This window comes from Engystomops pustulosus, chromosome 2 (genome assembly GCF_040894005.1).
Source record: "Engystomops pustulosus chromosome 2, aEngPut4.maternal, whole genome shotgun sequence".
NCBI classification, from domain to species: Eukaryota; Metazoa; Chordata; class Amphibia; order Anura; family Leptodactylidae; genus Engystomops; species Engystomops pustulosus.
In genome coordinates, this window is record NC_092412.1 from 173,696,450 (window position 1) to 173,709,813 (window position 13,364).

At 39.8% G+C, this 13,364-nt stretch overlaps 1 protein-coding gene across 1 annotated transcript in view; it reads right to left on the reverse strand.

Annotated features, from left to right (window-relative positions):
- Positions 1–863: 863 nt before the first annotated feature.
- The window catches only part of PRELP (proline and arginine rich end leucine rich repeat protein), an 82,229-nt gene continuing 69,728 nt past the window's right edge, over positions 864–13,364 (reverse strand). The window contains exon 3 of the mRNA XM_072137313.1: positions 864–3,227. Within this exon, the coding sequence (XP_071993414.1) occupies positions 3,052–3,227 (176 nt within the window). The 3' untranslated portion in view covers positions 864–3,051. The remainder of the gene's footprint in view (positions 3,228–13,364) is intronic.

The following is a 13,364-nucleotide window of genomic DNA, read 5'->3' on the forward strand; positions in this document are numbered from 1 at the left end:
TGTTCGCATTACCAAAAAAATTTAAAATTTATAGGTCGTACAATGTGACAATACAAATCTGCTGTGAATGGCGCCTCTATTCATTCTATACTTGGCCGTGCGCCCATAAAGCAGTTTACCACCACATATGGGGTATCAGTACAATCGGGAGGAATTGGGCATCAATCTTTGCAGTGCGTTTCATCATTTAATTTATTCTGAAACTGTCAATTTTGGCCTAAATGAATGTATTTTCCCAAAAAATTCTATAGTTTCTAAATCACCGGTCCATATTGTTTTAACCCATGTGAAATACTTAAAGGGTTAATAGACCTAATAGAAGTTGTTTTACATACATTGAGGGTTGAAGTTTCTATAGTGGGGCAATTTATTGGGTTTTACTATTATTTACTCCTTTCAAAGTCACTTGAAAGCTGAGTTGTCCCTCACAATGTTAGTTTTGGCAATTTTCATGAAAATTAGAAAAATCGCACCTAAAGTTCTGCGCCTCATAACATCCTAGAAAAAGGAAAGGAACGCATGAAATATCTTCTTAACATAAAGAAGACATTCCGTAAATGTTAATTATCAAGCTTTTTGGGTAGTTTTACTTCCTGTCTGGAAAGCAGAACATTTCAAACTTGGAAAATGAAGAATTTTTACAAACTTTTGCCAAATTTTCACTTTTTTTCAGAACGAAACGCAAAACTTATCACTTAAATTTTATAACTAACATGAAGTACAATGTATCACGAGAAAACATTCTCAAAATCACCTGGATATGTTAAAGCTTTCCGAAGTTATAACCCATTATCGTGAGACATGTCAGATTCTAAAAATCGAGTCTGGTCATTGAGCTGAAAACTAGTGTCGCTGATAAGGGGTTAAATATTCAATTTAACTTTTTATTGAAGAAAATAAAAATACAGTAAGGCAATACACTAAAGTACATAAAATAAGCTGCTTAGTAATGAGACATCATGCAAAAATACACAAGGGTACAGAAATGAAGGTACAGAGAAAATGGAAATAAGTCATTTAAATATTAGATATACATGTTATAAACTAAACATGAGAATACAATACCTTTCAGTGTCCCAATCTCAAAGTGGAATGTGACCATTCAATCCATCTAAACACATAATTATTAAAACACCCAGAACACCATGAGAATTCTAGTTATATCTAACATGTCTCACCCAGGTTCAAGATCATTTCATAAGGAAACATGAAGATGCACAGTGTAAATACATACTGTACTGGTCTGTCTCTATCTGTAGCTATAATTGTGCTTTATGTACATCGGTATAAACACAACAAATGACTTCCAATGTTTCACTGCGAGAAAAAATACCAGATTATATTAGCTATATATAAACCATGTCACTCCACCATTTTTCTTACATACATGGCTAAATAAAATAAGGAGAAATCTGCATAGATATTGTGCCTTATAGAGTAGAGCAGCTGCTGCTGGACGTTTTGCATTTAAATTGCAGGCTATATCAGGATATAGGGGAGTGGTGTAAAATAAATGGAACTATTACCTTTTATGCTATATATTGGTGTTAAATGGCAGGGAGGGGGTTGATGATGCAAACCTGAAGTTCGGACTGAACATTGTGGGTTTGGGGTGGCTGATCACTATGTGGGAGAAAGCTCAAATATATTAAATGTGATAAACATGCATTTTAGATGAATACTTTGCTACTGTGAATTGCAATAACATGGGCATATTTATCAATACAGTGTACTACTAGGTGACAGAAAGCAGTTTACAGAGATTGCAGTTTATAAGTGAGAGCCGCTGTAAACATTCACAATATGTTCCAAATTGATCACAGCTCAAGATAGTTATTCAAATATTTTTGTCTGTGAAAAACTGATATGTGTTGCATGTGCTTTTCTTTCATATGTCTGAAATGCCTTTGTCTAACTTTTCACTGTCCATTGTTGGGCTATTTTTTGTTGCACAAAGTCTCATTTTAAAGGGAGTCTGTGAGGTAATGCAGGCAAAGCTTGAAAATGACAGCTAAAAATACCATAGGAAAACTGGCCCCTGTCTGTAGACAAATCGGGCACAAAAGGCCTTCCCCCAGAACAACTTGCAGGCTGATCTTAATAACCATAAAACATAATTATCTATACAATGCTCTAATGGTTTGTGGCCAATAGGGTCATTTTTGCTAATTTTAACCCCTTGCCACCAATGACCTTTTTCCATTTTGCATTTCAATTTTTCACCCCCCAACTTTTTCATATGCAGTACAGAGCAAAGTTTTGGAAACACCTTCTCATTCAAAGAGTTTTCTGTATTTTCATGACTATACATGAAATCTGAGCTGCTGTTAATGGTAAGTAATGATGTCCATTTGTTTTCCTTTACATAGCTGTTTTTTTCTAGCCATAATACACATTCTAACAGTGTATTCAGTAGGACTATCAGCTGTGTATCCACCTGACTTCTGCACAACAAAACTGATGGTCCCAACCCCATTAAGAAGGCAATAAATCCCACTTAAACTGGACAGGGAACACCTATGATGTAAAAACCTTTTCTGGTGGCTACCTCTTGAAGCTCATTGTATAGTGACTAAATCTGCATATTTTGAGAACATCCGATCATCAAATCTTAGCTAGCTCCTCTATAATCTTTAATGACATCTGCTGTTGGGGAAGATCAGATGGACGATGCGCTGCTGGAAAGAGTTCTGCCCTCTTTCCATTTATAACATGTGCATATTTGGCTAACAGATATCTAATATATAGTGCTAGCCTTATATGTGTGCATGGCAATGTAAATGAACACTGTTTTCAGCATCAAGCCATAATAAAAGTGTATAAAAAAGTGAATTTTTTGTTGGTATTGCAGGTTTTTATGGTCATTATAACAGGGACACTAAATCTTATCGTAGTGCATGAGAGAAAAAAATACAAATGTTCTAATAGGATGTGTTTTAGATTTTTAGATTAAAATGTCTAACAATATTCTTATGCATTGGTATGTTAGTACAGGAGATCATTCTAGTGCGGTTAAGTAGTAGTGTGGATTCATGGATTGGACTGTGCTACTTAGATGACCACAGATTGCAAAAGCCGGAAACACATGATGACATCCAGCGGTATCGGGGGTTTTATGTGGTTTCCGTCCAGTCTCAGGTATCGCAGATGTGGAACGAAGGAATAATCCGATGTCAAGAAATCAAATGGAGCAAAAGGTAATGGGCAAAGCTCAGTACCATTAATTTCTGCAAAGAGAGAAAAGCATAAATATGTATTAGTCAATGAACTGTCCCAATTATGTGCATGCAATATAATGTACTTCTACAGTTCTGCTGATGAAATGTTATGTTTATTTATGTACCAGCTGTAGCCTCTGGTGTTGCCCGGGTTAGTAAAGAACTGCTCTTATCTGTAACAAAATAGAATGGGTTAACAAAAATATTTTATATCTATCTATCCCTCTATCTATCCATATCTCTTATATCTCTCTAAATACATTTATCTATCACTATCTCTCTCTCTCTGTTTGTGTATCTCTCTCTCTCTTTGTCTCTCTGTCTAGATTTTTGTCTCTCTTTCTCTTTCTCTCTCTATCTTTCTATCCCTCTGTTTTTTTCCATGTTCCTATACCTATAGTAATCAATCTGAGCTCATATTAATGATCTGTGGTAAAATAGCAACCAATCACAGCTCAGTTTAAAACTGTCACAACAGCCAACAGAGAATGGCTCCTGTATATTATGATTAATAAGTGTATTTTGGAAAGCATGTGGGTGAAAATTTTGAAGCAAAACCAGGGCTATGATGATCCCTGAGTCACAGGGAGCAGCTGTACAAAATTTAGTGATTGGAAACGGAATGGTGCAGATTCTGTTAGTGTACATACAGACATATACACACACATACTCAGCTGTATATATTAGATTGTTGAAAAGCATCACTAACAATGTTATGTCATTTTAAAACCTGATGAAGGCTCTAGTACAGAGCAGAAAAACATTTTTACATTTGTTCTTATCCTATGTTAAAAGATGAGCTGTATCCCCAGAGTTCCCTTGCTAAACTTCCACTTATGGGCTACAGTTCTGCTGTCTTATTTTCTGGAAGCATTTTCATTCTTCCTAATTATATTCCTATTATGCTTACAAATGATTATATAACGTTTACTCTATTCTAAATTTATTTTTATAAATGTGTTATTATGAAGAGAATTTGTCCATTACTTACACTAAATTTGAAGCTAATCGAGTCTTTGGCAAGCCTAGATGATCTCTAATGAAGTCAGCTGTTTGAGTTGAAACCAAAAAAACTATTACTATGGGAACAATGTTGGTCCCTAGATTCCCTTTTACAGGATGTAGGAAAACACGCTTAATAGAAATGTAAATATATGAATGGAGATAAGCCAATTCTCCCTTGTAAGTATGGCCATGAACATGTCATTATAACCTTTATTACAAGAATTTTTAACAGGTGTTTTTTTGGCATGAGATGATGCAATAAAATTTAATATAATCTTTGGGCTGGGCCGAATTATGTAGTATGTAATACACTATGGATTTTCATCGTCAAATCACACGTAATGAATTATGTAGTATGTAATACACTATGGATATTCATCTTCAAATCTGACAGCATCCAATATACTGTACTGTATAAATATACTTTGAATGTATCATGAGTAAACAACAAAGGTACCGAATAACTTCACAACATGCAGTTGTAGAGCACAACATTTTACATCATTCCCTTATGTTGTATGTGATTTATCCTCTGGCAGTAAAACCTCTTCCTGCATCATCTGACTTCCTATTAGTCATGCTACATTTGAAGATTTGTAATCACCTGGATCGTATAGCCAGTGTCCTTGATTGCATTAATCATATCTATTGATTACAGTGGATGGACAATAAATTCCTTTAGTTTAGAGATACTGCTTGTATTTGCATCTCTGTAATCTAAATCCCACTGCACGTAGAAAGATAAAGCATGGTTTTAATATAGCATGACATAAATTGAGATGCTTCTAAATAAATGGATGTGATCAGTCAGCATTTCAAAACCTATTGATTCTTTAGTAAAGCAATCTCAGGTAAATGTAGTGTTGTGAGACTCAATAAGCTTCATCAGCTGGCAATCTACAAGACCATTTTGCCTTAAAAATTTGAAAGTGCTTTTCTAAATATTTCTATATGTCATACACAGTTACAGTCATTGATAAAGGAAATTTGCCATCAAAGTCACATTTAGCACATAGTTTTTTTCATCTGCGATTCTGTGAGTTTCACTGAAGCCTTACTGACACTTTCTTTTCTAGGGGTATTTTAATATTTCAGTTTTTTTCTAGCGAGCTCCTCCATTTTGTAACTTCACAGTCTGCTCTACAATGGAGAACACTTCCCCTTCCCCAGTGTTTCAGATTACAGCCCTTCAGCATCATTAGCATAATTTTAAAAGTTGATTTAATAAAAGGAGGCGGCCATGGATAACACATGTAAGAATATTACCACTGTGAGGGTACATGGTTAAGTGTCTCTGGTTTATCATGCTTGATTTTTATGGTAGATTTTCATTAAAGCTGGTTCACATTAGAGATTATTTTAATCATTTGCTCATTGAGAAGTCAATGTGGGGACAATTAAGACCAATGCTGGGGACATCCATATATGATGCAAGGAGTCAGGTCTTTCTTCACTAAACAGCATCGTTGACATTGCGAACATGATTACAACATCAACACTGCTGATTATCAGGGAAGCAGGACCTCCTTGCACTATGATGAAAGGGGTCCCACCCTAAGCAGTGTTGTTGGTTCATGCCACAGTACTCTGCAGAGTCCTAGGTTGTGATACAAATGTGAAGCATGTGGAGTGTGAATGATAAATACATCATTTAGAATTTGACAATGTGGCCTGTTAGTTTCTAGTAAGGAATATACAAAATGGAGTAAAACCTTGTCCTTTTTCTCATCCATGATGTGATCAGGTAGTGTTAAAAACAAGTATCACATGCTGCTTAAGACAATAACAAGGGGATTTTGACGGAGGAAAGCGATTTTCCAGACATGACAAGTGTCTATGACTAAAACAACAAAGTACCCTTCACAGCAGAATGATGCATCATTTGACAATTTCATAAAACACAACTCAGAGTAGTGCTGAAAGCTACACTCATGGTATGTGACTGGAAGCCTAATGGAATCCCTGATGGAAGTTCACAATGCTAGAGTCTAAGGTCAAGACATATTCACTGAGAAATTCTTTCCATAACTATCAGTAAACAGATTCATTTCAAGAGTGTCTTTTAGTCAAGGGTGTAGTCATAGATTGTTGCATAGATTGTTGCAATCACATCTAATGCAGAAAAGTAATGGCAGATGAACAACATGAAAAACAGCTGCAGGTAGAACAAATGGCATCTGGCAGCACTAAATGCAAAAACAATTTAATGGATCAGTGCTTGGGTCACTATAATTCTCAGACTATAATTTATGAAGATCAGTAAAAATGGATGCCAATCTGATGCAAATTTGCTGGGAAAAACAGAAGAAAGTGTCTGTTTTTCATGGCCACAATTGGTTAGTTTGTATGCAGGAAGGCGTAGGCATCATTTACATTTATTTTTTTATGGACATGTCCATTGACCTCAGATTGTCATGATCTGTGAAAAAACAAACAATGGGATACCCTGTCTGACACTCTGAACACTTTGTTAAAGGATCAAACTAAAGCTCTCTACCTTGTGTAAACATTCAGATCTGAAGATCATCTTATGCTGTCATGAAGCACACAGAAAGCATGCTCATTTAGAAAATGGAGATGTGAATGTGACCTTGGATGCTCTGGGAAAAGAATAGAGACCCAGTGCATATAAGGTGCAGTAGATATATGCCTCTCCTACAAACACTTACCTAATGGCAGTAGCGTAGCTGAGGTTTCAGCACAGGGGGCCCCAACCAAATGTTTTTGTATTATTTGAGTGCTGCTAGCAGTTGGCTGGTCCTGAAGCAGAACAATGCTGTGTGTGCTTTTCAGAGCCTCATTGTGTCTCAGCAATCACCTATGTGACCTGCCCCCTGCTAGCAGCGCTCAGAGTGCACCTCCTGGGATACTTTTATAAAAGGTCGATAGTGTTACTTAATGGGCTCCAGCAGGGCCGGTACAAGGCATTTCGGTGCCCTGGACAGACAAACAAAATTGTAGCCTGAAGAGAAAAATTAAATACCCCCTCCCCCAATTAAAAAATCATAAGGCCTATCAGTGGAAAATATATAGCATTAATAGAAAAATACGTCCTTTTACATAGGGGGAGATTTATCATTAGCCCTATGTAGCTTCTTGGCGTATAATTGTCACAAATTTTTGCGCAAACATTGTTTTTGCGTTTTTTTAGTGAGGAAAAAAACATAACTCTTAAGTCACGCATTGGCGGAAAAAATACACCACAGAGTGTACAACACCACATTTATCAACTATGAATTTTCAAAAGAACGTGAATTTAATTGCAAAATTACACCACATAGGAGGTGGAGTTTGTGGGTCCATTGCTACTACAGGAGGGAAATTTATCACAAACTTGCTCAATTTTGAAGTTTTATGTTTAAGGTATCTGAGAATTTCCTGTGCAAAAACATCAGAAAAAGGCAGAAATTGAGCAGATGTTAAACATACATACGACTTGTGAAGTCTATTCGCATAGAGCACACACAGCTTATACTCACATAGGAAGACATTTAACACTGCACATACACCGGACTATAAGTCCGACTGATGGAAACCTGCCATCCTAACACATAGACAATTGCTCAAAATCCTGCCTACTGATAAATCTCACCCATAGATACCAATAACTAGGCTGCACATATAAATATTTTACAAAGATTAAGCATGGCATTAATAGTACAGACAGTCCCCGGGTTACGTACAAGAGAGACTCTGTGGGATTGTTCTTAAGTTGAATTTGTATGTAAGTCGGAACTGTATATTTTATAATTGGAACCCCAGCCAGTTTTATTTTGGTCTCTGTGGCAATTGTATTTTAAAAATGTTGGATTGTCATAAGAACCATGATTAACAATAAAGCTTCATTACAGACACCTTTAATAACAATTACAGCTGTTTATTGTATCTTAAGGCTAAAGTACAGTAAATTACCAATTACCAGAGGCCCATTTGTAACTAGGGGTTGTCTGTAAGTCGGGTGTTCCTACGTAGGGGACCACCTGTATATAATTTGTATTGTGAATATTTGTGAATGATCGAATTAGTGCATAACTTATATTTATTAGTGTAAAGATACCTATTACAATTATTGTTTCAAATAGTATATTAAAAATGGTATTAACCATGTTCATAAGTGCCAGATTTCTTTTTGTTCACACATAAATATTTATGAATATCAATGAATAAACAGCACATATTAATATCTTGCACATATATATACACTCACCGGCCACTTTATTAGGTACACCATGCTAGTAACGGGTTGGACCCCCTTTTGCCTTCAGAACTGCCTCAATTCTTCGTGGCATAGATTCAACAAGGTGCTGGAAGCATTCCTCAGAGATTTTGGTCCATATTGACATGATGGCATCACACAGTTGCCGCAGAATTGTCGGCTGCACATCCATGATGCTCTATTGGATTGAGATCTGGTGACTGTGGAGGCCATTTGAGTACAGTGAACTCATTGTCATGTTCAAGAAACCAGTCAGATGATTCCAGCTTTATGACATGGCTAGAGATGAGCGAACATACATAGCTTGATGCTCGTTCGAGCATTAGCGTACTCGAAACTGCTTGTTGCTCGGATGAGTATTTCGCCAGCTTGAGAAAATGGCATCTCCCGCCGTTGTGATTTTTGGCGGCCAGAAACAGAGCCAATCACAAGCCAGGAGACTCTGCACTCCACCCAGCATGACGTGGTACCCTTACACGTCGATAGCAGTGGTTGGCTGGCCTGATCAGGTGACCCTGGAATAGACTAGCCCCTGCCCGCGCTGCTCGGATCATTCTTTGTCTGGATGCCGCTAGGGAGAGAGCTGCTGCTGGTCAGGGAAAGCGTTAGGGTGTTCTATTAGAATAGTGTTAGGCAGGAGTGATTCTACAAGAACCCAACAGCCCTTCTTAGGGCTACAATAACGTTATATATTTACTGTTTTTTGGTTTGCTTGTGGCTGGGCTTGCTGCCACTAGTAGTGCAGCTAGTACCATATTGTGAGGAATTTGCAGGGAGACTTGCGACCGTTGTGTTTAGCTCTTAGTGACACACATATCCACCTCAAACACCGAAGTGGGACAATTTATTAGGGGTTTGATTTGAATTAGGCAGTCTGCTGATTTATTTTTTTTTTACGTTTATTTCTTTTTGTAACTCAAAGTAATCTGGCAAAGCAGTGTGCATTCAGTGTAGGCTAGGCTAGCATCGTTTTGTTTAAAAAACAAAAAAAAACACAAAAAGAAAAAAAAAATGTAAAGTTTACACTTTAATTTGGAAAATGTTTAACCTGAGGGCTAGGGGTAGAGGACAAGGGCGTGAACGTGGGCGTCCAACTACGGCAGGGGTCAGAGGCCGTGGTCCTGGGCGGGGTGAGACACCACCTGCTGATGAGGGAGCAGGGGAACGCCGCAGAGCTACACTCCCTAGGTTCATCATGTCTTAAGTTACTGGGACTCGTGGTAGAGCACTGTTGAGGCCAGAACAGTGCAAAGAGGTGATGTCGTGGATTGCGAACAATGCTTCTAGCCATTTGTCCACCAGTCAGTCTTCCACGCAGTCCACCCATGTCACCGAAATCAGCACTCCTCCACCTCAGCCTCCTTCCCCCCAGTCTGCCCCCTCCCAGCAAAATATTGCATTTGAACCGGCATACTCTGAGGAATTGTTCACAAACCACTTGTCCGGTTGCTGCTGAGCTATTTTCCGATGCCCAGGTTTTCCACCGGTCGCAGTCTGTGGGTGATGATGACATTATTGACGTAGTGGAAGAAGTGTGTAAAGAGGTGTCGGACGATGAGAAGACACGGTTGTCAGACAGTGGTGAAGTTGTTGTCAGGGCAGGAAGTGCGAGGGGGGAGCAGACTGAGGGATCGGAGGATGATGAGTTGACAGACCCAAGCTGGGTTGAGAGGCCGGGTGAACACAGTGCTTCTGAGACAGAGGCGAAGAACAGGTTGGAAGAGGCAGTGGTGGGGCCAGACGGAGAGGCAGGGCCAGAGCTGGTGCATTAGCGCCAAATGTTTCCCGTAGTCAAGCTCCCGTGGCGAGGGCTAGATTTTCAGATGTCTGGAGGTTCTTTAAAGAAACACCGGATGACCGACGGACTGTGGTGTGCAACCTGTGAAAAACCAGAATCAGCAGGGGTTCCACCACTACTAGCTTAACTACCACCAGTATGCGCAGGCATATGAATGCTAAACAACCCACTCAATGGCACCAAGCCCGTTCACCTCCGGCCGGGCACACCACTGCTCCTTCCCCTGTGTCATCTGCTAGTCAGCCCCCTGCCCAGGACCACGGCCAAAACACCTCCCGTGCGAAAACCCCATCTTCGCCTCCATGATCCTCCACAGCATCCACCAGCGTTCAGCTCTCCATACCCCAGACGCTGGAGCGCAAAAGAAAGTATAGTGCAACCCACCCACCCACACGCCCAAACCCTCTACGTCCACATCTCCAAACTGCTTAGCCTGGAGATGCTGCCCTATAGGCTGGTAGAGACCGGGGCCTTTTGAAACCTCATGGCGGCGGCCGCCCCTCGGTATTCGGTCCCCAGCCGCCACTACTTTTCCCGATGTGCCGTCCCAGCCCTGCACAAGCACGTGTCAGACAACATCATCCGTGCCCTGACCAACGCCGTTTCTGACAAGGTCCACCTGACCACGGACACGTGGACGAGTGCTGCCGGGCAGGGCCACTATATATCGCTGACGGCACATTGGGTAAACTTGGTGGAGGCTGGGACCGAGTCTGACCCTGGGGCTGGTCATATACTGCCGACGCCAAGGATTGCGGGGCCTACCTCAGTCCAGGTCTCAAAGGCCTACTATGCCTCCTCCTCCTCCCACGCCTCCTCCAAATTACGATCCGTGGGCATGGCGTCATCAGTTGGAAGCTCTAGGCACAGCAGCAGTGCCATCGCTAAGCGGCAGCGGGCGGTGCTCAAACTGCTGAGCCTAGGCGATAAAAGGCACACCGCCCAAGAGCTATTACAGGGCATCACGGCGCAGACTGATCTGTGGCTGGCACCGCTGAACCTGATGCCAGGCATGGTTGTGTGTGACAACGGCCATAACCTGGTGGTGGCTCTTCAACTCGGCAGACTGACACATGTGCCATGCCTGGCCCTTGTGTTAAATCTGATAGTTCAGCGTTTCCTCAAGACATACCCCAATCTGTCTGATTTGCTCACGAAGGTGCGCCGCATCTGTGCGCATTTCTGGAAGTCCAGCACAGATGCTGCCACTCTCAGGGCAGCGCAGCGCCGCCTCCAACTGCCTGCTCACCGACTGTTGTGCAACGTGCCCACGAGGTGGAATTCAACATTAACCCCTTAACGCTGAAGCCACTTTTCACCTTCCTGACACGGCCCATTTTTTCAAATCTGCCCTGTGTCACTATAAGTGGTTATAACTTTGGAACGCTTTAACATATCCAGTTGATTTTGAAATTGTTTTTTCGTGACACATTGTACTTCATGTTGGTTGAGAAATTTAATCAATATGTTTAGTATTTATTAATGAAATAAATGGAAATTTGGCAAAAATTTTGAAAAAAACTATGTTTTCCAAATTCAAAATTTTCTACTTTTTGGAAAGTTGGTCATATCACTAAAATAACTTGATAACTAACATTTTCCATATGTCTGCTTTAACTTGGCATCATTTTTCAAACATCTCTTCCTTTATTTTGGATGTTAGGAGGCTTATAACTTTAGGTGCAATTTTTCAGATTTTCACAAAAATCATCAAAACCTATTTTTGGAGGGTCAATTTAGTTAGAAGTGACTTTATAAGGCCCACATGACAGGAAACCCCCACAAATGACACCATTTTAGAAACTACACCCCTCAAAATATTCAAAACAACCTTTGTGAATTTTGTTAACCCTATGAACGTTTCATGAGGGTGAAAGATAAATGAAAGTGAAATTACAGAAATGTAATTTTATCTTACTATAGATTCATTGAACACTAAAATTTGCACCTTCACAATGGGTTAAAAAGGAAAATGCATTTTACCATGTTTAGGGCAATTCCTCCTGAGTATGCCAATACCCATTTTGTCACTGTACCCTGCTGTACGGGCACATGGGGGCACTTGGAATGGAAAGAGCGTTGTTTTGTTTTTGGAGGGCAAATATGGATGAAAAGTTTTCATGTGACAGGATGCATTTGGAGAGCCATAATGGTACCAAAACAGAGGAAAGCCCCAACAAGAGACACCATTTTGGAAAGTACACCCCTTGGAGAGTTTAGCAAGGTGTAATTTGTGTATTTGCCCCAACAGGTGTTTGATTCAATTAGGCCCCAAAAAGGAAAAGGTAAAAATTTTCTCAAAAAAGTCACTTTTACCCTAAATTTTTGTAAGCCACAAGGGATAAAAGATGAAACAACCCCCATAAATGTGTAGAACTATTTCTCCTAAGCACAGAACAGCACCACTTTTGCATATAAAGTGTTGTATGGGTACACAGTAGGGCTCAGAAGGGAAAGAGGGGCTTTGACCTTTTAGAAGCCAGATTTGACAATCATCCTTTACATGTGTCAGGATGCATTTGGAGAGCCCTAGTGGTACCAAAACAGAGGGGAACCCCAACAAGTATCACCATTTTTGGAAAGTGCACCCTTTGGAGAATTTAGCAAGGTGTAATATGTGTATTTTCCCCTACAGGTGTTTGCTTCAAATAGGTCCCTAAAAGGAAAAAGATTAACATTTTCCCAAAAAAGTCACTTTTACGGCAAATTTTTGTATCCCATAAGGCATTAAAGATGAAACAACCCCAAAAAATGTGTACTAGCATTTCTCCCAAGTATAAAATTGCCCCACACATGCAAATAAAATGTTGTATGGGTACGCAGTGAAGCTCAGAAGGGAAAGAGGGGCGTTGGCCTTTTAGAAGCCAAATTTGACATACATCCTTTACATGTGTCAGGATGCATTTAGAGAGCCGTAGTGGTACCAAAACAGAGCGGAACCCCAACAAGTATCACCATTTTGGAAAGCACAACCCTTAGAGAATTTAGCAAGGTGTAATATGTGTATTTGTCCGTAAAGGTGTTTGATTTAATTAGGACTTAAATAGGAAAAAGGTAAAAATTTTCCTATAAAGGTCATTTTACCCCTAATTTTTTATAGCCACAAGGGATAAAAAAATTTAATAAC